At 49.3% G+C, this 25,667-nt stretch overlaps 2 protein-coding genes across 2 annotated transcripts in view; both read right to left on the bottom strand.

Annotated features, from left to right (window-relative positions):
• LOC119967375 (A-kinase anchor protein 7-like) overlaps positions 1–25,667 on the bottom strand; it is a 292,631-nt gene that overhangs the window by 35,934 nt on the left and 231,030 nt on the right. The window lies entirely within an intron of this gene.
• akap7 (A kinase (PRKA) anchor protein 7) overlaps positions 4,054–25,667 on the bottom strand; it is a 64,651-nt gene continuing 43,037 nt past the window's right edge. Inside the window, exon 2 of the mRNA XM_038799866.1 lies at positions 4,054–4,606. Coding sequence (XP_038655794.1) covers positions 4,425–4,606 — 182 coding nt within the window. The 3' untranslated portion in view covers positions 4,054–4,424. The remainder of the gene's footprint in view (positions 4,607–25,667) is intronic.

Below are 25,667 nucleotides of genomic sequence, written 5' to 3'. Positions count from 1 at the left end.
GAAAAAAAGGCGCCTCTGAATTCAGCAAGTTTCACACAGCTTTTCTTACGTGAACCAACAGTTTGAAATTTTTGGGACAATTCCACCCTCTGTTTCTCTCTCCACAGATGCTGAGTTTATCCAGCAGTTACTGTTTTCATTCAGATTTCCAGCAAATGCAGTATTTTACCTTTTTATTATTATGATTGCTGTATTTGACTCATGCTCTTAAAATCATTACCCCCTTGGTTTACGTTAATTGACTCTAAAGTGTTAGCAGAAAAGAGCTTGTAGTGAAAGTAAATGAACAATGAATCACAGTGCTTTGACCATATTGCTAAATCACGTTTTTGCCATTCTGAATTATTTACCCCTCTCAAAAAATAAATATTTAAACCTCCAATCGCAGGTGAAAAGATTCCCTCAGGCTTTTGACTATAGTCAATGCATTGCTGCCCCTTGGAAATTAAATTGGGGTTCAAAGCCATATTGGAATACAAATGGCTCATGAATTCAAACAGCAGTGTGATCTACCCCTACACACCTATTTCATTTTTAAATATCAGCAAAAGTTTGGTTAATGGCAATTTTGAAGTAGACAAATCAACATTTAAAACGGTTTAAAATCAAAGTTTATATATCCCAGCATATAAGAAATATAAAATTATATTATCCAATGATAATTTAGAAGGATAAAATGAACTACAATTTAAGTTAACCTTTATTTGGTATAGGATGTTAAGAATGTTGAAATATTTCCATTTACTACTTGACAAGCCAATATTCCTGTTTGCTCTGTTGGCATCCCCAGCATATACAAATGAGGCAGATAATATGGGCATGATTTCATGGAAAGGTTTCTAAGGGTGGCAGTGAGCGGGAAATGCCGCGAGCTCCCCGATGCTCGGCCCAGTGAGGTTGTCACTGCTATAAAATATTAATTGGTCCACTTAACAAGGCCCCACAGAATTCACACCACAAAACGTAGTTTACCAGCTGATTCAGCCGAGACCTCACTCACCAGCACCCTGCTAACAAGTGACAGCAGCACTTAAACTGCTCCTGCACAGATATCCCCACTCCACTCGCAGACATGCCGCCACGAAGAGCAGTCCCACGTTCTCATGATGCCGACGTGGGACGACAGTTGGACATGGTGAAGGCCAGGTTGATGTCGTTCCCCTGTGGGTCCATGAGGGTCAGCCATGGGGCAGCCACCACCGCTTGGGAGGGAGCGGCAGTGGCCGTCAGCTCGGGAACCGTGACCAGGAGGACCGGCACCCATTGGTGTAAGAAGGTCAATTACCTCCACTGGGCCATTCGGGTAGGTTCGTACCGACACAGCCCCCCCCCCCCCCCCCCCCCCCGGTGATTAACGATACATATGGCTAACAATGCCCCCCCCCCCATGTTACCAGAGGAGAGGTTGACCCACAACCGACAGGAGAGGGCCCAGAGGGTGGGCGGAGTGCCTGACATCAGAGTCCTCATTCTCTATGAGGAACGGACACTGGAGGTGATGGGGTGGCCGATAACAGACGGTCACCAACGTGGAAGTCAGCGCATGTTGAAGAGGTGAGTATCCACTGGCCGCAACACACACTGACCCATCACTCCCACTGACCAGGTGTTGATTCTCCCACAGTACCTCCAACCCACAGCACCGGCCCAACCAGGGTAGTTTCCCCGCTTCCCGCCTCCCATGAGAAAACCAAGGAGAGCTCTGAGGATGCCACCATAATAGTCGCGGCACAGATGTCATCCCCAATCTCCACCAGTGCAAACATGCACATCGGTGGGCAACGATAGTGGTCAGACTTCTGGGCACAATCTGATGAGCACCTCACTGTTGCAGATGTACATCAGGTGGAGGCAGGAAGCCCCAGGCGAGACAGCAGTCGGAGGTCTGCTGGATCCCAGGACCCAGCTGGGTCCCAGTCAGATGCTGAGCCTCTGTACCAGGTTTATGTGGAGCTGATGCAGACTGTAAGGTGCGGCTGTGGTATTTAGGAGATATCCTAAACCCTCCAGCAGATCAATAGCCAATTGGAGTCCCAGAGGCTACGGGCGCAGGAGATCGCACCAGCAATGCGTGGCACCAGCACCAAGGCCAACACTGCTAGGGTGGCGATGGCAAGTAGAGAGCCTGGTGCACGACGTCAGCAACTTGAGTGGATGTGTTTAAGGCATGGCGCAGTCGGTGAGGGCCAAGAGGATCGTGGCAGAATGTCCACCTCGCTCGGGGATGTGCCCAGGAGTCTGACCACCGGCTGACCTTGCTGATTCGGATACTAGGCAAAACTCCCACATGCTACCAGGCCGCTCGGGTGAGGGCCCAGAGGGTCGTCCACCCACGGGAACCCACTTGGGAACTGTGAGGTACTCATGTAACTATGATTGCCAATTCCGTATTAGCAATAGTCTTCAACCAGAGGCCTCCGCGGTCAATGGGAGTAATGGGTGGTCGGTGGAGCAGACAGACAGGGGCTAGGTTTGCCCCCGGAACGGTTGTACACGATCCAGGGACTGGCATGGTGGACCCGCAGACAATCAGGTCCCCCCCCCCCCCTCACCCCCCCCTCCAACAGAGACCATAGGCGAACACCACTGTCCTCCTCCCCTCAGGGTGGCCCACCCCAACCGAAGCTGGTCCCTCGGTTGCTCCCCCATCCCTTCCGAGCACCGGGGCAACAAACCCAGTGTGTCCAAGTTCTTTGTCTGTCAGCACCCCCTTTGCCAGTTTCACGTTTTTAGAAAGGAGTACTAATCAGTGCCCGCGTGACCACTTGCTGGGGAGGGGTTGGATCGCGGGCGGACGGGGGACGACGACTCCTGTTAATGTATGGAGATTGGTTTGAAGTGGTGATTATTAGTTTCTCGCCACGCTATGGTGAGATCCGGATTTTGCCGAGGGGAGCGGACCTGTTACATCCGAAAGGATCGGCGCCCGTTGTGGTTTCTGGCCTCTCCCGCTATTTAACAGCCTTATCGCGCTCTCACTTAAGCGCAACTCGGCCATTATATCGCGCCCTGTATTTCATTCTCAAGTGCCAAAAAGTAGTTGTAACTTATTGCTGGGAATGTAATAGATTGTGCACTAGTACAGCTTGCCGAGACAGGTTATACTGAATGAATTAAATTAACTATTGATTCATCAGGATCTGTACTAATGTAGCTACGCAAATTAGTCCGAAGCAAATGCAAATTAAATGAGTGCTCTACTGAACAGCTTCCTTTCCATATAACTGTTGGCTTAATTTGTTCACAGAAATAAAATGCTACCTTTCTCAGGTAACCTCACACTGACAGTATAAAACTTATGTGTGGTCACTAATGGCAACATTCAAATTAATAAAGTTTGCAAAAAATAACATATATATAGATATATAGTTTTGAATATAACATCTATATATTAAATAAATATATTTCAAATGAATTAGAAGCTACATTACATATGCTGAGCAAATGCCAAAAAAGCAATACTGAACATTAAACTTTCTAATTGAAGTTGTTGGAATAGAAAATAAGGATTATGTTGAAAAAAACCTTGTTTAATTTTGAGTGACCTCAGCTCCCTTTTCCGAAGAGGTTTTATTACTGTATTTTTCTTTCCATTTTACAAGTCATAAGAACCAATGTTGACAGATCCTTCTGCTTATCACTGCTTCACTGCAGTGCTGTTTATAGCCATTTCCCTCTGTATTCTGATTTGTGTCCCTGGATGCGACAATAGTTCTTTTATCTGATTAAGTTTGCACAGTACTGTAATGGTTTCTTTCTGAAGAGCATTCCTAATTACGTCAGAATTGTGCTTTTTCCCTGAAGAAGAAAAGATAAAAATGTGTTTCATTTAACAAAAGTTGATTTAATTCTAATATTTATGATTCAAATTAAAAAAAAATTGTAAAAGCAATGTAGACTGTGCCACAACACACACAACCATCATCATAAATAAATACTGGTAGAATCCATGCGCACAAGCCAATTCAGCTTACATATAACTTAGTTTTGTGAAATGAATAAATCTGCTTAGTCTGTTGCAAGAGCTCAAACAGTTTTTACATTAGGACTGTCTTCAATCATTTTCGATTTATTCTGTGTTATTGTGTTTCACTCCCTTTGCTGCTACAATAAAATGAATTGTAGTTGTACAAATTAAATCCATGAAATTGATGACATTGAGAAGAACCAAACCAATATTTTCGATGCATGAGGCCATTTTGTCACATTTGAGGTCCAAACACAAGCATTTGGCAGGTCATGCTTTTGTGCAGTAGTTCAGTCGGAAGAATAAATTGTGAAGGTCTTCATTATTTTCATTTCAATTAAAATTTTTCCCCCAGCTTGTTCATCCTCGGTACATTGAAAGCTCGAGATAATGATCATGTGTAATCATAAAAATATTCTCTGCACACACTTAAGCACGTGTTTTCAAGTGTAACGTTTCATTTCTTGTTGCCATTGTTTGGATCAGTGTCTTTAAATGTTATTTTCTGCCCATTTTTGTTCTGATTTGCTTTAGTTTGTGTTTCCTCTAGGTACTGCTGTACAGCCTTAATCACAGCGGTCTCCACTAGTCGTTTACTCAGACTGACCAGTTCTTCCTCATCAGGTTCTTTCTTTTCTCCTACACACCACAACAAACAAAACAGGTCAGGTGTCACCTTCAGAGCACAGCGCACTATTCTTTGCCACATTCAGCAACAACAACTTGCATTTATATCGCACCTTCAAGATGGAAGAAACATCTCAAGGTGCTTCACAGAAGCACAGCATTATTTCTTATTTATGATCAAGCTTACGTAATCAACTTACATGATGAAGCATTAATACAGTATTTCACAGTTTTCCATGTAAACTATATTTTAAGATTTCTTTTTCCCCCTAAATGAAAATTCCATCTAGGATCCAATACGAAACATCACATTTTAACCAGGGTTAATGGGTAGGAATGCCAGTGCTGAGGAATGAAGCGCTTCTCAGTTCAGGCACTAAGTGTTCGTCATAGATTATCATAGAATTTACAGTGCAGAAGGAGGCCATTCAGCCCATCGAGTCTGCACCGGCTCTTGGAAAGAGCACCCTACCCAAGGTCAACACCTCCACCCTATCCCCATAACCCAGTAACCCCACCCAACACTAAGAGCACTTTTGGACACTAAGGGCAATTTATCATGGCCAATCCACCTAACCTGCACATCTTTGGACTGTGGGAGGAAACCGGAGCACCCGGAGGAAACCCACGCACACACGGGGAGGATGTGCAGACTCCGCAAAGACAGTGACCCAAGCCAGAATCGAACCTGGGACTCTGGAGCTGTGAAGCAATTGTGCTATCCACAATGCTACTGTGCTACCCATTAAACACGCACCAAGTCACCATCTTTAATTTTCACAACTGAGCTGAGCTTATAGTTCTGAATTGTATAGCCCAATAAAAATGGATCTAAGGCTGTCCAAATTAATTCCACACCTCATGGTCAACAAAGGGAAGAGAAAGACGAGAAAGGGCAGGAGAACCAACTGGTTGGGGAAGGTGAAACTGTTTGTGTAAGCCATGTTAGCTGGGGTTTTGTGCTCGGGGGAGGGGGGGGGGGGGTTGTTGGTTATATTGTTGTGTTTTTCTTATTGTTGAAAATTTGATGTGTAAAATTGTTAAAATTTTAACAGCCTCAATAAAAATATTCTCTAAAAAAAACAAAGGGAACTTCACCCCATTAATCAGGGCTGGGTTTAAACCACTGACGGAAAAGGTGACTGGATTGCCCACTGTTCCTTACAGTTTTCCAATATTGTGAGCCTTATCAAACAGCATTCAAGCAGATTTCTTTTCAATTCAGGTGACTACATTTGTACTCTCAGCAAACTGGAGATTGAGATCATCAACATGAGTTCACACTAAGGTTTATGTTGTTCATGACCAGCATTCTAAATGCCTTTGGCGGGATTCGCTGCCGGCGGGATGCTCCATTTTGCTGGCAGCCCGGGGGTTTCCCAACGGCATGAGGTTGCTCCACAATCCCCATTGACTAGACGGCGTAACGGAGCATCCCGCCAGCGGGGTGAGGCAGAAATATGGCGTGACGGGACAGAGCATCTCACCCCTTATATTTTAGCAAATATGACCACAGGACTGCTCTTTGCACCTGCAAGTGCAGGCTGACAGCAATTATCTCTTTTTCTGGACTCTTTACAAATGTTGATTACATCCCCATGAAGTACAGGCTGTTAGTCAAATCTGTTCTTCTAAGTGCTTTCCCAAAAATAGCTTTTAACATCACGCAGTAAAACTTGGTTCCATTTATATGAAATTAGATTTTATTAATATCTACAAAAAGTGATTTGCTGAAATTTATCAAGTCATCTATTAAAATTTTTTTTTTGTTAAAATGTTGCCTTTGTGGTTATACAAGGACCTAGAAGGCCAATGGGATTGAGTGAACAGTTCCTGCACAGCAGCTCAGTTGGCTGGACCGCTGGTTTGTGATGCAGAGTGAGGCTAAAAGTGTGGGTTCAATTCCTGTACTGGCTGAGGTTATTCACAACCTTGCCTGAGGTGTGGTGATCCTCAGGCCAAACCACCACCAGTCAGCTCTCCCCCTCAAAGGGGAAAGCAGCCTATGGTCATCTGGCACTATGGTGACTTTACTTATTTGACAGTACATAAACTGAATCACACTCTTATTCCCAGGAGATAGAAACAAGATTGTTACCTTCCAGAATGTAATCAGAACAATGTTTACCTTTCACTTAAATTAAAGTGGTAGAGGCATTAAAAGGGAGATTAGCAATTCGAAGAAAACCTCAGACAAGTGAGATTGGTTAGGTTGATGACAATGCAGAGCTGATCTTCACAGCACAGTGCAACATGTAGTTCCGAAAAGGATTGACAATCACAATCATGTAAAGGGGAAAGCTGTGAAGAACCTGCTGTTTCAGCTTGTGAATTGTGTGAGAGATAATTACACTATTCAGTAAGTATCACACTTTCAAAACAGATTAGTTCTTCATGGGAAAACTACTTATTACCTTATACTTAAATTTCACAAGTTAATCTGAGGTAGAATAATTCATTTGTATTACTTCTGATTACAAGAAATTTAGAAGTGAGTTGCATTGTTAATTGAGCATAGCTTTGTCTCCTATAAAGCAATTAATATCTGGGGCAATGCATAAAGAATTTATGCATGTATGTCCGAAATATGACACAAGATTAATGGGTACTTGGGACTAACTGTAGATCAGTACAGCTTGCCCTCACTTAGCGCTCCTAATGTGTTTCTAATGTACATTGGGCGAAATGAATGCATGAAAATCACTTTGACATAAGAAAGCATTATAAGGTTGGGTTAATAATTTTTATTATTCTCACAAGTAGGCTTACAGAAACACTGCAAGTTACTGTGAAAAGCCCCTAGTCTCCACAATCCGGTGCTTTTCCGGGTGCACTGAGGGAGAATTCAGAATGTTCAAATTACCTAACAGCATGGCTTTCGGGACTTGTGGGAGGAAACCGGAGCACCCGGAGGAAACCCACGCAGACGCAGGAAGAACATGCAGACTCCGCACAGACAGTGACCCAAGCCGAAAATCGAACCTGGGACCCATGTGCTTTGAAGCAACAATGCAAACCACTGTGCTACTGGCTGCCTTGAAGTTAACCAGCCAAATATGCTTTCTGCTTGCTACTCTTACTAAACTCGACAACTTATTCTATTTACCCCCTCATAGCTTCATACCACCCACTCGCTGCCTCGCTCCCTGCTTCTGGCCCACTGTCCCTCTCCTGACATCCTCTTTGCTTCCTCTCGCCACCCCTCTCTTGCTCACAGTGAAGGCTTGAGAGAGAGGTAGCGAGTGAGGCAGTGAGGAGGAAGAAATGAGAGCTGGGGAGAGGGAAGCATTGAGTGGAAGGGAGGGCAGGGCAGTGACTGGGAGAGGGTTGGCAAGCAAGTGTCAGTCAGTTTGAAGAGGGATGCAGCAAGTGGAGCGGGAATTGGGAAAGGGAAGCAGCAAGAGGGGAGATGGGAGAGGGAAGCAGTGAGTGGGAAGCAGGAGAAAGAAGTGGCGGGAGAGGAGGTGAGCAGGAATGTTTGAGCAAGGGAGTTGGGAGAGGCAGTGAGCGAAGCAGCAGCATGTTTAAAAAAGCAGACTGAGCATGCGAGGTTAGAACTTGGTTCTTGGCATCTGCTCAGTAACCTGCAAAAATAAAAATGGAAGCAGTGCTATTGGGGTAGGTTCTACAATTTGCAAACTCTGCTGAAATGAAAAGGCTATTTGGACGTGCTTTAAATGGGGGACACCTGCAATATGATAAGGTGCTCAAATGATGTCATCAACTACAAAAGCAAAGATCAAGTACCTCAATGTTCATCTGAACAGCAAAATCAGAGCATTTTACACAATACTTGCTGTTACCATTCGTTAGTTTTGGTGATTCTGGCAGTTGATAAAGCTAATTTTACTTTTAGAAATGCTTTTTGGATGAAGCCAAATGAGTGAAATTTTGAATGAAACTCACCTCCTTGACGTCCAAAGCCTGTTCACCATCTACAAGGCACATGTCAGGAGTGTGATGGGATAGTCTCTACTTGCATGGATGAGTGCAGCTTCAACACTCAGAGTGTGGCATGTGGCGCAGTGGTTAGCACTGGAACTACAGCGCTGAGGACCCGGGTTTGAATCCCGGCCCTGGGTCACTGTCCGTGCGGAATTTGCACATTCTCCCCATGTCTGTGTGGGTTTCACCCCCACAACCCAAAGATGTGCAGGTTAGGTGGATTGGCCATGCTAAATTACCCCTTAATTGGAAAACAAATATTGGCTACTCTAAATTTATAAAAACAAACAACACTCAAGCAGCTCGACACCATCCAGGACAAAGCAACTGCTTGATTGGCACCCCGTCCACCACGTTTAATATTTACTCCATCCGCCACCAATGTACAATGGCAATGGAACGACAAAGGTTGAGAGGCGACCTGACACAAGTTTATAACATTGAGTGGCATGGACAGAGTGGATCGTCAGAAGCTTTTTCCCAGGGTGGAAAAGTCAATTACTAGGAGACATAGGTTTAAGGAGCAAGGGGCAAAGTTTAGAGGAGATGTGCAAGGGAAGTTCTTTACACAGAGGATGGTGAGTGCCTGGAACGCGCTGCTGGAGGAGGTGGTGGAAGCAGATATGATAACAACGTTTGAGGTATCTTGATAAATACATGAATAGGAAGGGAATAAAGGGATACGGACCCCGGAAGTTCAGAATGTTTTCATTTAGACAGGCATCATGATTGGCACAGGCTTGACAGACCAAAGGGCCTGTTCCTGTGCTGTACTGTTCTTTGTGTGTGTACCATCTACAAGATGCACTGAAGAAACCCCTGTCTTCCAAACAAACAACTGGTACCATCTAGAAGGACAAGGGCAGCAGATGCAGGGAACACCGCCACCTGTAGGATTCCCTCCAAGTAACACACGATCTTGACTTGGAATTATATCACTATTACTTAATTGTCATTGGGTAAACATTCTGGAACTCCCTTCCTAGCAGCACTGTGGGTGTACCTACACCACACCGACTGCAGCAGTTCGAGAAGACAGTTCCCCACCTTCTCAAGAGCTATTAGGGATGGGCCAGTGACACTCACACCCTCTTAAAATTATAAAATAAATGCATATATATATAGTCATAGATAAATAATGAAAATAATCAAATTTGTATCAGGAGGACTAGAAAACAAGGGGTAAAGTCACATGACATATATTCAAAGTCTGATTATACCACTTGTGGAGTAGTACAATATTCTGCTCTGGGCACCACCTTAGAAAGGAAGATAGCATAAATTTACCGAAATAATTACCAAGGATTAAATTACAACTGTAGATGTCACAAACTAGGGTTGCATTTCCTGGAAATTAGAAAGTTATGGGTGATTCGGTCAAAGCTTCCAAGATATGTGTGAGAGGGTAAACTTATGTTGGTTGGAGAGTCCAGGAGTAGGAGGCACCTAGGACTTGACTCCTCCCTCTGCAACTGGATCCTTGACTTCCTGATCCATATACCACAATCAGTAAGGATAAATAACAATACCTCCTCGCTATGATAGACCTCAATACCGATTTATATAGTTAGTTATATAGTTTAGCTATATAGTTATATAGTTTAGTTTTACCCTACTGATGATTACAAACGGGCTTGGCAGAATCAGCGGGGAAAGAAGACCCTGTTGAGCTGAACTCTAGTCTGGCACTGTGAAGAGACATGAGAGGTGTAGAATAAATGGGAGGCTCCGTCTGCCGGTGAAATACCACTACTCTTATCATTTTTTCACTTACCCGGTGAGGCGGGGAGGCGAGCCCTGAGGGGCTCTCGCTTCTGGTCGGAAGCTCCCAGGAGGCCGTGCGCGACCCGCTCCGCACACAGTGGCAGGTGGGGAGTTTGACTGGGGTGGTACACCTGTCACACCGTAACACAGGTGTCCTAAGGCGAGCTCAGGGAGGACAGAAACCTACCGCAGAGCAGAAGGGCAAAGCTCACTTGATCTTGATTTTCAGTACGAATACAGACCATGAAAGCGGGGCCTCATGATCCTTCTGACCTTTTGGGTTTTAAGGAGGAGATGTCAGAAAAGTTACCACAGGGATAACTGACTTGTGGCGGCCAAGCGTTCATAGCAACGTCGCTTTTTGATCCTTCGATTTATCTATATTTATGTTTGCCCTATGTTTTTCATATATGGAACAATCTGTCTGGACTGTACGCAGGACAATATTTTTCACTGTACCTCAGTACACGTGACAATAAATCAAACCAAATCACATCATAGCCTAAAAGATTGAGCCAGGTCTTTCAGGAATGCAGAGGGAATCACTCCCACACACAAAGGATAGTGAAGTTTGGAACTTCAATAAATGGCAATTGGTGCTACAGGTCAATCGCCAATTTTCAAACTGCGATTTATAGATTTTCTTAACCAACAGTATGAAGGGACATGGAGCAAAAGGGAGTTAAGTCAAAGATCAACGATGATTCCAGTAAATGGTGGAACTGGCAAAATTAATTAGATGGCCCACTTTTGTTCCTATGGTTATGTTACCGAACAGCTATGTAGAGTTTACTAATGACCCGCACAAAAGGAATTCTTGGCTGGGAACACGCCCTCCCGGTCCCGCCAAAGTCTAATCCATTCTGTGTGCCTTGCCCTCCTTGTCGTCGGGGAACCCACCGTAAGCTCCCGCCGGTGGGAAGGGGTGGGAAATCCTTCTTACTGAAAGTACCCCTCTCCATGTGATGTCCTTCTATCAAGCTAATTTTACTTTCGGAAGCACTTCTTGAGTGAAGGCAAGGAAGGAAGATTTGTGTAATGTCACCTTCAGGACACCCCAAAGTGCTTCTTCACAGCCAATTAAGTACTTTTGAAGTATAGCTGTAAAGGCAGACGTGACATCCAATTTGCAAACAGCGAGATCTCACAAACACAATTTAGATACATAAGATAATCTGTTTTGTTGTGTTTTCTGGGGAGAACCCGATACCTTCTTCAGGTTGTGCCACAGAATTTTGTAAATGCACCAGAGAGAGCACTCAGTTTAATGCCTCATCCTTCATTCAGAATCTCTCCGAACTTTAATATAACATTAACATACATGACCAAGCCAGGTGAGCTCATTTCAGGATATATCTGTGTTGTCATAATGGTGAAGCACTGTCATAATAGATCAAATCACAGGCAAAAGAATGACATAATAAATAACAACATCAGTGCTTATGTGACATCCCAAGCCACTTCACGTAAGCACGATCAAAGTAAGTCTGATGCTGAGAGGAGATGTTAGGACAGGTAACCAAAAACTTGATCAAAGAGGTAGGTTTTAATGATTGTCTTAAAGGAGGAGAGAGTGTAGAGATGGTAGTGTTTACAGAGGGAACCTGAGAGCTTTGGACCTTGGCAGCCGCAAATAGGAGGGATTAAAATTGATCCCATAGCCAATACTGGAGAAGAGTGGAGAATAATTAGGGCTACAGGGTGGTAGAAGATTACAGTGAGAGAGAGAGAGAGAGGGGGGGGAGGGGAGGAGGGGGCATGGAGGGATTTAAACACAAGGATGAGAATTTTATAGTAGAGGCATTGCAAGGCATGGATCTGTAGATCACCAAGCACAGTGATATGGGTGAACACGGAAACTGGTTTAGCTCACCTGGCATGACAGCTGGTTCATGATGTAGACCAAGGCCAGCAGCATGGGTTCAATTCCCGTACTGGCTGAGGTTATTCATGAAGGCTGTGCTTTCTCAACCTTGCCCTTCGCTTGAGGTGTGCTGATCCTCAGGTTAAATCACCACCAGTCAGCTCTACCCGTCAAAGGGGAAAGCAGCCTAAGGTCATCTGGGACTAGGGCCACTTTACCTTATGGGTTCAAGCAGCAGTGTTCGGATGAGTTTAAATATACAGAGTAAATAATCTCTTGTACAAATTTTGGTTCTCACAGTAGTTGAAACACTGTTCAATAAACTACGTAAGGGTGCATTTATAAAGTTGCTAATCAGAACACATATTGGGAATTCAGTAAAAGAAGTAATGCAGGATTTTCCACTGGAACCACTAATTACTGCCTCACAATTCCCAACATGCATCCCTGCCAGGTGGAATTCCATGTCAGGAGCATAGAGTTGTAAACTCTACCTTAAAGAACAGAAGACTCAATATGTGGTCAATGCAAGTAAGATGATGTCCATATGTTAATGCATATCAGTGTTCCTCAATCAAGGATGGAAAATCATCCATAATTTCCACTCCTAAGTGTCACTCAGTGTTATTAACCCCATGAGGACCACAAGGAAACCATTGTCAATCTGCCATGGGATTCGTGGAGTACGAGCTTCCCAGGTAGGGGGTGGAGGCCACCCAACCGGAGCTCGTCAGAGACTACATATAAAAGCCAGCCCAAGCAAGGCCCACAGTTGTTGGTTGTCCCAACAAAGACTGGATTGGGAGAGAGTTACTGCTGTGGTTAGAATATTGTACATAGTTCAATAAATCCTTGTTCCACTACTGCTGGCTTCTTCAAGTTACTAAACTAGGAATGGGGACAAAAAGAAACTCCAGATTTGCTTGTGGGACCGCCTAGCCGCCCCGGACGATTACTATCCCCGAGTGTATGGACGTAAAGTTCAAGATGCCACTATTTGGTAAGCTTGAAGCCTTTGATGCAGGCCTAGAAGACTGGAACCAGTATACTGAATGCAGAAGGTGCTTCTTCTGGGGTTAGACCATCAGGAAGTCATGCTCCTGACTTTTGTAATTAGAAAGAGTTTCGCTTTCCCGGCCACATCAAACTCCAAATCGTTTAATAAGCTGGTTGCGGTGAACATTATAACCCTAAACCTTCCGTGATCATGCAGCAGTAAAGGTTTAATATGCCAATGCAGTTTCCAGGTGAATCGGTCACTGACCTCTTGACCTGCCTTAGGAATTAGGCAGAACATTGCAGGTTTGGGTCGTGCCTCTCCGAAATGCTGCAGGATAGGCTGGTTTGTGGAATATACAACATGGCCACTCAGAGGAAGCTGTTGGCAGAGACCACCTTAGATTTAAAACGGGTCATCGAACTGTCACCATCCATGTCAACTCAGAGAAAGGAATGGAGGAGCTGCAGAGGTCCATGGACTGTGGCGTCCATGGTTTGGCCTGCCCTCTGTTTCAGACTCCCGCTACATCATGGGGCAATGCTGGTCAGGCCACAGATCTCCTCACAAAGAGCAACCTCAGAGACAATTTCACAGACAGGTCAGCAGATCTACGGGTTACTTCCCCCGAGGACGAAGGAGGGAGCCAACCACATTGCTAAATGTGTGGCTGGAGGATACCTGATGGCCAGAGCTGCCAAATTTGGTGCAGAGTGCACCGTCCAAGGCAGCCGCCGGGATCACCGTGAGCCAGGGCCTTGTACATATCCCCCCCCCTCCAGACCCCCCCGCCAGATGAGGAAGACTGTTTGATACAGCTGAACTGCGTCACGGCCCTGAAGGTAGCACCAATCCAGGTCACGTTACAAGTAAATGGTGTCACCCAGTAGTGATGGAAATGGACACTGGCGGAGCGACTCCATCGTGGACCATCAGACTTTTTGATGACTTTATGCAGGGAAGACTTCGGATGGCGGCCACGGAGTGAGTGGTCACACATTTGGCATCTCCCGTTCGAGGTGGCTTTTTTGGACCTTTACCGCGCTTGCTGGATGGATGTTTTGATGGGAAAAGGTGTGAAGTTGACGGAAGAAAGTTAAACTCCACTGGTGGGGCTCATGGATGGAGCCACCAACGAGAAGTGGGTCGAGAAGAAGGGAGCAGTTGGAGCAAGAGAATCTTGATGCAACACAGGACAAGATGGCGAAGGGTAAACGGTCAGCCCAGCACACCGAGTGGTCAACGGAGCAGCTGGTGGACTTCTTAAATGATAAGTTCAGCCGGCAGAGGGGGTTAGGCCAGGAAGGCCTAGCCAAGGTGATGGAACCATTAAAAATGGTAATTGACCATGTGGATTGGTGATGGTGGGCATCCAAGGGTGGCCTGTAGGATCGCGTGACACGGGCCGGGGACTGGCCCAAGAAGGGATATGGTTGATTGGCAGAGGAGGGGTGGCCCCGACCAGGTTGGTCACATGGAACGTGAGAGGGCTGAATGGGCCAGTCAAACAGTCGCATATGTTCCCGCATTTGAGGAGTTTGAAGGCGGATGTGGCCTTTGCGCAAGAAACACACTTGAAGGGTAGGGTAAGCCTTTCATTCGGGGTTAGACATGAAGATGCGGGGGGGTGGCGGTGTTGATAAATAAACGGGTGGTGTTTGAGGCAGATGAGGGAGGTTGGCGATGGTGAGTGGAAAGCTGGAGGGGATGCCGGTGGTTTTGGTAAATGTTTATGCTCCAAACTGGGACAATGCGGAGTTTATAAGGCGGGTGCTGGGGAAGATCCAGGACCTGAACTCACACCAGTTGATTATTGGGGAGGAGAGGGGGGGGGGGGGAAACTTTAACACAGTCATTGAACCAGGTTTGGACTGGTCTAGCCCGAGGTCGGGGAGGCGGTGGCGAGGGAGCTGAAGGGGTTCATGGAGCACATGGTGTGGGGTGCGGGGGGATCCGTGGCGATTTGGGAGGCTGTTTTGGGAGCCATCTTCCATGTGCACAGGGTGTACTTGTGGAATGACTTTTTTGTGGTGGGCAGGGGGGGGGGAATTGGGGACACGCCTGCAGTGGTGACTGGACGTAGGTTTGTTAGCGGATGAGGAGGTGTGAGCGGGTGAAGGCCGCTATTTGGGAGTACATGAAACTGAACGATATGGGTGAGGTCTTTGCCCTCATGCAATGGGAGGTGCCAAAGGCAGTGGTTAGGGGGGAGTTCATATCTAAATTGGGTGCACAGGGGAAAGGTGGAGCGAGCGGAGATGACAGATTGGTGGACGAGATTCTGCGGGTGGACAGGAGGTATTCAGAGGTCCCCTGGCAAGATTGTTGAAGTAGAGACAATAAAGATTACTTTACTTTAAAGATGGATAACGATCTGAGCAGTGGGTCCCATCGCCCGATATCGCTATTCAGTGTAGATGCTAAGTTGTTGGCAAAGATCCTGGCCTCGCGAATTGAGGACTATGTGCCCGGGGTGATAGGAGAAGATCAGGGCTTGTAAAGGGGAGGCAACTGTCGGCGAATGTTTGATTACTAAACGTGATTGTGATGACCTGGAGGGACAGGACGTAGAGATGGCAGTGGCAATGGACAGAGAAGGCTTTTGATCGGGTGGAATAGGATATTTGTGGGAAGTGTTAGGAAGGTTTGGGTTCGGGCAGGGGTTTGTGGACTTGGTCCGATTGTTGGATAGGGTGCCGGTAGCACATGTGCGGACAAATCGGGTAAGCTCAGGTTCTTTGGCAACACCTCACTCTTCCCCATTTTCGGGCATGTTTCAGGCAACACCGTGGGACAAGGCAGGGGTGCCCACTCTCCCCGTTGCTGGAGCGTGTTCTTTTATGAAACTTAACATGAACCACACCTATTTACAAGTGAAGCTAGATCCAACGTCCAGAAGATTTACCACCATAAATACTTGCCCAGGCAATTTTCCAGCATGTAATGTAAAATATGCTACAGGCTCTGCTGAAGGTGGCTATCTAGAAGATGTGCTCATCATGGGCACCATGGATATGGAGCATATGGACAATCTGAAAGAAGTATTCAGCCGGTTTTCCCAAGTAGGCACCTGGCAAAAGAGGAGCAGGTTTGTGTTTTGCGCTACAGTGGTAACTTACTTAGGATACAGAGTGGACAGCGATGGCCTACACCCAGTGGAAGATGAGGTTTGGGCCAAAAAAGGGGCCCTGACCCCGAAGAACACCTCTGATCTCTGGCTGTTCCTAGTCTTGGTAAATTATTATGGAAAGTTCATTGCCAATCTGGCCACCTTACTGGCTCCACTCCACCACATACTGTTGGAGAAGGACTCGAAGTAGTTCTGAGGCGTCTCACAAGACAAACATTTGCCGTACTAATAGAACGTCTGTTGTCCACACAGCTGTTCACTCACTATCATCCAGTTTCGCTGCTAATCCTAACTTGTGAAGCCTCCCCTTATGGCATTGGGGCAGTGCTGGCCCACAGATGGGACGTCACGGAATACCCCATCATTTTCGCCTCGAGAACCCTGGTGTATACTGAACATTGATATGCTCAAATCGAGAATGAGGGTTTGGAGATAATATTTTGAGTGAAGAAATTACACCAATATGTTTGTTGGACCCACTTCTCTGTTGTGACTGACACAAGCCCCTGCTCAGCCGTTTTAGGGAGGATAAGGGAATCCCACATATCGCTTCAGCTAGAATTCAGCAGTGAGCGTTTTTATTCGCCACTTATGAATAATCGTTTCAACACCATGCGGGTATGCAGATTGCCCATGCCGACGCTCCCAATCGTCTACCATTACTCATGAATTCCACATCCCTGCCAGTGGCAGATGAAGTATTGAAACTCTTGTTTTTATGGATACCTTACCAGTGATGGCTACTCAAGTGCGCTCATGAACGCAACGGAATCCACCCTAAGAATCTGCGGACAGTGGAGACGGCATAGGGAGGAAACAGGGGGCTCGATGGAGGCTCCATTGAGTGGCAATCATCGGTTCATCCCGGGGAACAAGGATGGGGGATTTAGGGGTTGGCAAAGGGTGGGCATCAGTAAATTGAGGGACCTGTTTATTGGCGGGAGGTTTGCGGGCTTGGGGGAACTGGAAAATAAATTTGGGCTTCCCCAAGGGAACATGTTCAGATACTTGCAGGTAAAGGCGTTTGCTAGGCGACAGGTAGAGGGATTCCCTTTGCTGCCCTCGCAGGGGACGATGGACAGAGTGCTTTCGGGGGTGTGAGTCGGAGAGGGGAAGGTGTCTGACATCTATAAGGTAATGCAGGAGGTGGAGGAGTCGTCAGTGGAGGAGCTGAAGGCTAAATGGGAGGGGGAACTTGGGGAGCAGATAGAGGACGGGACTTGGGCGGATGCCTTGGAGAGAGTCAACTCTTCCTCTTCATGTGCGAGGCTTAGCCTCATCCAATTTAAGGTGCTGCACCGGGCCCACATGTCCGGGACTAGGATGGGTAGGTTCTTTGGGGGTGAGGACAGGTGCACCAGGTGTTCGGGGAGTCCAGCGAATCATGCCCATATGTTCTGGGCATGCCCGGCACTGGAAGAATTCTGGTAGGGGGTGGCGGGGACGGTGTCGAGGGTGGTTGGATCCAGGGTCAAACCAGGGTGGGGACTTGCGATTTTCAGAGTTGTGGTGGAGCCGGGAGTGCAGGAGGCGAAAGAGGCCGGTGTTCTGGCTTTTGCGTCCCATGTAGCCCGGCGGAGGATCTTGCTACAGTGGAAGGATGCGAGGCCCCCAAGTGTGGAGACCTGGGTCAATAACATGGCGGGATTTATAAAGTTGGAAAGGGTAAAATTTGCCCTGAGAGGATTGGGGGGGGGGGGGGGTTCCTAACTATAGTTTCTATATATTTTTTCGCTACGGTTATGTAACTTATCACTGGGTTAACTTAAGTTGTTGTTAATATGTTGGGTTGTTCATTGAGGAGAGGTGAAGGTTTATGATTGTTGTTATTACTGTTATCGTTGGTATTTTAGTATGGTTTGATGTTGTTGTATAAATTCCAAATTTTTCAATAAAAATTATTTTTTTTTTTAAATGAACGCAACGAATTCCGAGACTGATGAAATTCTGCCACATGCTTTTGAGCGGCGGAACAGAGGGGACCCTTCCTGTAGGCCTACAGCCTTTTGCCCAGAAGCACTTGGAGCTTACTGTGGAGGGTGGTGTCATATTGTAGGGAGCTCGCGTAGTAATCCTGCCGCAGGGTCAGGAGTCCCTGCTGAAGTATCTACATAGTTAGCAACTAGCACCCCTAAGGTGAAGATGTTAGCCTATGGTTATATTTCGTGGCCTGGGATCGATAGGGACATTGAGAGGTCGTACGCAGCTGCTCAGTGCGGCAGTAACGTGAGAAACTCCCGCTAGTGGCCTCCCTTCATCCATGGGCATGGCCTGGAAGTCTGACTGGACGCGGACTTCGCAGGGTCTTTCATGGGGTCCATGTACCTCGTCATCGTGGATGTCCACTCAAAGTGGCTTGACGTAAACAAGGTGGCTTCGATGATATTCAGGGCCACAATAGGAAAACTCTGGTGCTTGTTCAGCTCCCATTGGATCGCAACAGTCTATATCTCAGCACCTGGTCCAGCGATAGGAGGATGACTCTGGCTTGGACGACTCAGCGATAACACTTCGGAGGTTGGCCAGAAAAAAGGCCGACCCAGAGCTGCTGCAAGTTGAATTCGGGTGAAGCAGCGCAGAAGGTCCCCATCATTGGCGGCTGAGGGAGAACTTTCAGATTTTGGGGGGGGGGGGGGGGGGGGGGGTGGGTGTAATAACCCCATGAGGACAACGGGAAAACCCTGTGGGACTTGTGAAGTATGAGCTTCCCAGGTAGGTGGCAGAGGCCAACTAACTCGTTGAAGCTCGTTAAAGATGACAAATAAAAGCCTGCCCAAGTAGGGCCCACAGGTATTGGTTGTTCCAACAAGGGCTGGATTAGGAGAGAGTTACTGTCTTGGACAGAGTATTGTTCATAGTTCAATAAATCCTTGTTCCACTACAACTGATTCCCCTAAATACAGAGACCCCCTAAATAAAGGGAATACCCCCAGAGACTGAACAGAGAATCTCACCTCAAATCTGAGGTACACAGTCATATTAAAATATTTAAATGAGGGGCCGTCCTTCAAGGAAAGGTGAAATTTGGCTTTGATACTTTTAAAACTTTTAACCGACACAGACTTACAAGTGTTTAGGGTTTAGAATTATCATATGTGTATTTGCGTAAGAACGTTTTTAAAAATTCACAGGCTAGGCCAGTATTTATTGTCCATCCTTAATTACCCTTGTTCAGGGTATTTAAGAAACAAATACACTGTTGTGTGTCTGGAGTCACCTGCAGGCCAGACCAGGTAAGGATGGCAGATTTCCTTCCCGAAAGGATATTAATGAACCAGATGGGTTTTTATGACACTCGCCAATATAGTCAAACTTTTATTTATTTTTTAAAAATTCAAGTAAAATTCCATCACCTGCCATGGTGGAACTTGAACCAGGGTCCCCATTGCCCATGGTCTCTGTATTACCAGTCCAGGGGCAATACCACTATGCCGTCACCTCCCCATGTGGTGCCAAGGCACTGTGTGGGGTTTGTTTGGATAGTGTGTGTATGTATGTATGTATATGTGTATGTATGTATGTATGTATGTGTGTATGTGTATGAGTGAGTGTGTGCGCGTGCACTTGCATGCATAAGACCAGGAATGGGTTTGACTGATGTAGTCTATGGCCAGTCTGCTGATACTCTCACATGAGGTCTGGCTGTTTAGTGAGGTACTGGAGAGCTGCCCAGCACAGATAGAAGCATATTCCAGTAAAAAAAACAAGGCACACTTGTGAAAGGAGACAAAACGGAAAAAAATAGAAGCAGTTTGTAATTGAAATGCTAAAAATAAGGCGTGAAAAATTTAAAAACTCTTCACATGTGACTGAATGATTTTAATTAATTCTATCAAGTCATAAAACTATTTAGGAAGGCAGCACGTGCTAAACTCCTTGCGCTTCCCGTTGTGATGAATTAATGCTGTGGGCACTCATATTTCCCCCACAATGCATTGCACTACTATTGTGATGCCTTTTACACTCATTCCAATTTATTTCCCTGGCAACCTTCCTCTCTCAACACCAAATACAGAATCATCTGCTGTATCAGACTAATATTTTACAGGTATTTATTTCAGATTTCTGACATGGGGTTATTTTATGCCCAACATTGACAGAACATTGAAATGGAAGAGTCTAATTCGAGTTTATTTAAAAAAAAAACATGAATTTGCAGAGAGATTGAAAACAAACCTCAAACATGATTTCAAGCTGGAACAGGAAATTGAGGGGCGAAATTCTCCGCACCCGCGGAAAGTCGCAAAACCGTCGTAAAAATCGGGACCGTTTTACGACGGTCGCGAAGGCTTCATTTCCCGACGGATTCACTTCCTGGAAATGGGCTAGTAGCGCGGCCGCGTCAATTACGTGCGTGATGACGACGGAACGCGACGACGACACGAACACGCCCACGTGACGCCGCCCGACGCCGTAAAAAGGCGCGGGCAACCACAGAATCTGTCGGGCAGGATGTCGGAGCCGAGGAGAGCTGCTCCTCGCTTTGTAGATGCTGACGTCGAGGCGCTGCTCGATGCCGTGGAGCAGAGGAGGGGCATTATCCGCCCGCGGAGAGGGCATCGCCAACCTGCCAGCGCGGTACGCCAGGCCTGGCGTGATGTGGCTGCTGCCGTCAGTGCTGTGGGGCAGACCCCTCGCTCAGCAGAGCAATGTAGGAAGAAGCTACACGACCTCACCAGGTCTGCCAGGGTAAGTGCCATGAGGGTGCCCCCTAGTCACAACCATCACTCCCCCTTAACTTAAGCACACCCCCCCCCCCCCCCCCCCCCCGGGCACGGGAGGGGGGGGGGGGGGGATTGGGGCAGAGTTATTTGAGGGTGGTTCACAAAGTTGTCGCAGACCCAGCGCTCTGGCCCCGAGGAGAGATGCAATCGTCTTATGACAACTTGCCCCCCCAAAACTGTGCCAGTATCTGAACGGACTGCTGATACCTACCGTTTTGTAATGATCTACCTATGTTCCCTCCCCCAACAGGCCAAGGCCGCTCATAACCACCGTGTGCGGCACAAGACTGGAGGGGGTTCGCCCAACCTGCACCCCCTCAGCACCTTTGAACAGAGGGCACTGGACCTTGTTGGGGGGTCTGCCACCCGCGATATCGCGCAATGCGAGGTTGGCGGAACTGCAGCAAGTGAGACAACCCTCCCTGACAAACACTCACCCCTCACCCATCCTCTGTCCCTTCACACACCCTGCCCACTGGGACACCTCCCCCATCCTCTGTCCTTTCACACGCGGCCTGCCGAGCAAATCGAAATAACCCGTCTCATTCTCTTCCCTAGGACGTGATGCCGAACGACCAGGGCCGTCTGCCTCCAGACGGAGACAGGAATCTGCCGCCACCTCACCCGGGGCCTCACAACAGAGGGTGCCCGATCAGCGGGCAGCCCTATCCGTCCCAACCCAATCTGCGGACCAGGACGCACAGAGGGTTCGAAGTCGACCACCACCACCAGAAATGGCCAGGGACAACCCTCCTGTCGCTGAGCAGCCCCACACCATGGACGAGGCCCTAAACATTGAGAGCGTTGGGCTTGCGGCACTGCTTTCTCCCACCACATACATCATCCCAGAGACACACACCCCGGCGGGCCTATTTAGTGATGAGTCTCCTGGGGCACAGTCTGGTTGGCACATCACAGCTGAGCAGGTACAGCAGGTGGAGGTCGGAGCAACAGAGGGCCCGGACTCGCGGAGGCCAGACCAGGCCCAGGATGCAGCTGGCTCCCAGACGTTTTCTGAGTTCCTGGAGTTTATCAACCCACCCGCACAGCCGATGCCTCAGGAAACCCAGGGAAACAATGGCGGGAGGAGGGCAGCCTTCCTGGCTCTGCAGACGCTGTTACAGGAGTCGAACCGCGTCCAAGAGCAGGGAGTGGTGCCGCTCATGGCAGAGACCCAGTCCGACACCGCACGGGTGGCATCCGCGGTGGAGGCAATGGGTCAGGTTATGCAAGACGTTGGGGTTAATGTGCACGCGTCATCCTCGGCCCTGGACAGGGTTGCCCTCTCACAGGCAGCAATGTGCCAGAGCTAAAACGACATTGCCGGCGCCCTGTGGGCCATGGCACAGTCCCAGCAGTCGATAGCACAGTCGCAGCAGTCGGTCGCGGAGACCATCAACCGCCTGACACATGTGCTGGACGGCGGCGTGCACACACAGGTTGAGATCGCACAGTCCCTGGCGGGAATGTCTAACTCCCTGGACTCCGTCTCTGCAAACCTTCGGATCCTGGTGGATACCGTTGCAGGCCTCCAGGACTGGCAGCGCCAGGTGTCGGTGGTGCGACGGGGAACCTCCCCGCTCGCACCTCTGTCCCAAAGTGAGGCCCGGGGGCCACCGGGCTCCCCGAGAGAGGAGGAGGTTTCGGGGCCCGTCCCATTAACTCCATCACGGGACGTCCCGGAATTCTCGGCCTCCCCCCGTCCCATCCCTGGTGCATCGGGTGGGCAGCAGGCAGAGCAGGGTGGCACAATGTCACCCGAGACGCCCGCAGAGCAGCCTGGCCCATCAAGGCCGGGTCGCCCCAGGAAACGCATAGCCAAGGAGAAACGAGTCGAGGGGGGCGATTCGCAGCAATCCTCCTCCACTCCTGCTGTATCATCTGGGGATTCACTTAGACGTAGTGGTAGGGCCCGTAAGGCAACTAAGATAGACACTGAGTAAGTTGGCACGGGTGAAGGGCACAGTTTAGTTGTAGGGGCTAGGGCACCTGTAAATAATTGTTAATATTAAACGCACTGTTCCACCTTACTTGTAATACCGTGTGATTGTTCCACAGCCACAGGAATCGTGATGGTGACCGAGTGTCGCTGGGGGTGACGGGTGGTGAAACCTCGGTGCCAGGTGTGCAGTCCCTGCCCCTACCCCCTCCCACAGCTAGCCCACGCGGGCACGTGATGGAGTGTCAGTGACGAACTCAGCGGCCACCAAGGTGGATGGTTCAGCTATTGCCATGGGTCAGACTCTCTCTAACGATTCTGAGCTCACAGCTCTTCGCAGAGCGGGCTGTCATCATTCCACATGGCACTGATCACACCCGCTGACACAGCCATCAATGTTGTGCCATACCGTCTGGACCCAGTGATAAGCGTGATGTCAAAGTGGAGCAGTGTACACTGAGGGGGGGGGGGGGGGGGGGGGGGGGTGTGGTGGTGGCAGTTGTGTGGTGACCCTCTGCATGACTAGCGATGCAGGTGGTGGTTTGGTGTTCATCGGGGACGTCACATGCGATGCGTGAACCGTGCTGCCACCAGGGCGTCGCTGTGCCCGCCGTCCTTGCCGGGTCCGTCGTGCCACCTCCTGGACATCACCAGCACCTGGGTCATGTCTGCGTTCTGCGCCCGCCACTCCGCCAGCCTCCTCCTCCTCCTCCTCCTCCTCTGTGCTGGCACCACTGCCACTAGCTTCTCCCTCCGCCTCCTGCAACAGGTCATCTCCCCTCTGCATCGCGATGTTGTGCAGCGCACAGCAGACCACTACAATGCGAGCGACCCTGTCGGCCTGGTACTGCAGGGCCCCTCCGGAGCGGTCCAGGCACCTGAATCTCATCTTCAGGAGGCCAAGGCAGCGCTCCACCACACCCCTGGTTGCTGCATGGGCCTCGTTGTATTGTGTTTCCGCATTGGTCTGAGGCCTCCGTATAGGCGTCATCAGCCAAGACCTCAGCGGATAACCCCTGTCACCTAGCAACCAGCCCCTCAGCCGGGGGGGATGTCCCTCAAACATCGCAGGGATGAACGACTGCGCTAGTATGTAGGAGTCATGCACACTCCCTGGGAACCTTGCACAGACGTTCATGAACCTCATGTGGGGGTCGCATACCACCTGGACATTAATGGAGTATGTCCCCCTCCTGTTTGTGAACACTTCCTTGTCCACAGCAGGCGGGCGCATGGGGACGTGAACACAGTCGATTGACCCCTGAACCCTCGGTATCCCGGCCACACTGGCAAATCCACGGGCTCGTGAGTCTTGACTTGCTTGGTCCTCGGGAAAGGTGATGTAGCGGTCCGCGATGGCATAGAGGGCGTCGGTCACATCCCGGATGCACCTGTGCACCGATGACTGGGAGATCCCGGAGACGTCCCCGCTCGGAGACTGGAAGGAGGCGGTAGCATAGAAGTTCAGAGCGACCGTCACCTTGATGGCAACCGGGATCGCGTGTCCTCCCCCCGTTCCACGTGGGGCGAGGTGCGACAGGAGTTGGCAGATATGTATCACCGTCTGCCCACTCAGCCGGAGTCTTCTCCTGCAGGTGATGTCCGGCATTGTTAGGAAAGAGACCCGGACACGGTACACCCTCGGCTTTGGTCGTCGCCTCTGACGCCGTGGCTGCACCCTCACTCTCTCCTCTTCCTCTTCCTCCTCCTCCTCCTCCTCCCCCCCCCCCCCCCCCCCCCCCCCCCCCCCCCCCCATGCTGCTCGACGACTGGCAACTCCTCGGCCCTTCCCTCTGCTGCTGCAGCTGGCCCTGCAGCCACTGCGGGTTGTGGGTGTGGATGCTGCTGCATCTCCAAATCCAGTAGAGCGGCCCCAACCACTGCGCAGAACATAGCCGTTCTGTTCCCATGCATCGTGCTAACCTACAGAAGGGTGGTGGGGGGCAGAGAAACGGGACATGTTAGACGGAGGTTAGTCGACACCTCGGCAGCCGCCAGCCATGGGATACCAGTGTGTCCCGGTGGCCTGGTCGCGCTGCTGACACGCGGTCAGCCTAACCCCTGGTCACTTTCTGCATCCAACGGCCAGTAAACTATGGCCTCCTCACGGGTGCGTCAGTGGCCTGTGTCCGGAAGCCACAGGGGAACCAGCGGCCGTGTCCTCGTCACCGGCACACCATGGCATGCTGGCAGACATTTTGTTACGGGGTTGGACGGCTCACTCTCTACCTAACCCCCCCCCCCCTCCGTCGCCCCCCACTGCCTCCCCCGTCGCCCCCCACTGCCTCCCCGTCTCCCCCACTGCCTCCCCCGTCTCCCCCACTGCCTCCCCCTTCGCCCCCCACTGCCTCCCCCGTCTCCCCCACTGCCTCCCCGTCTCCCCCCAGCTGCCTCCCCCGTCTCCCCACTGCCTCCCCCTTCGCCCCCCACTGCCGTCCCCCGTCTCCCCCATCTGCCTCCCCGCCTCACCCACTGCCTCCCTGCCTCCCACTGCCCCCCCTTCCCCCCACCTGCCTCCCCCTGTCGCCCCCCACTGGCCTCCCCCGTCGCCACCCACTGCCTCCCCGTCTCCCCCACTGCCTCCCCCGTCTCCCCCACTCCTGCCTCACCCCGTCTCCCCCCACTTGCCTCCCCCGTTCTCCCCCACTGCCTCCCCCCGTCTCCCCCACTGCCTCCCCCGTCTCCCCCACTGGCCTCCCCCGTTCTCCCC

This window comes from Scyliorhinus canicula, chromosome 6, assembly GCF_902713615.1.
Source record: "Scyliorhinus canicula chromosome 6, sScyCan1.1, whole genome shotgun sequence".
In the NCBI taxonomy this organism is placed as follows: domain Eukaryota; kingdom Metazoa; phylum Chordata; class Chondrichthyes; order Carcharhiniformes; family Scyliorhinidae; genus Scyliorhinus; species Scyliorhinus canicula.
Note: the sequence above shows the minus strand (reverse complement) of the source record. Positions and strands in the feature narration are given on the sequence as shown.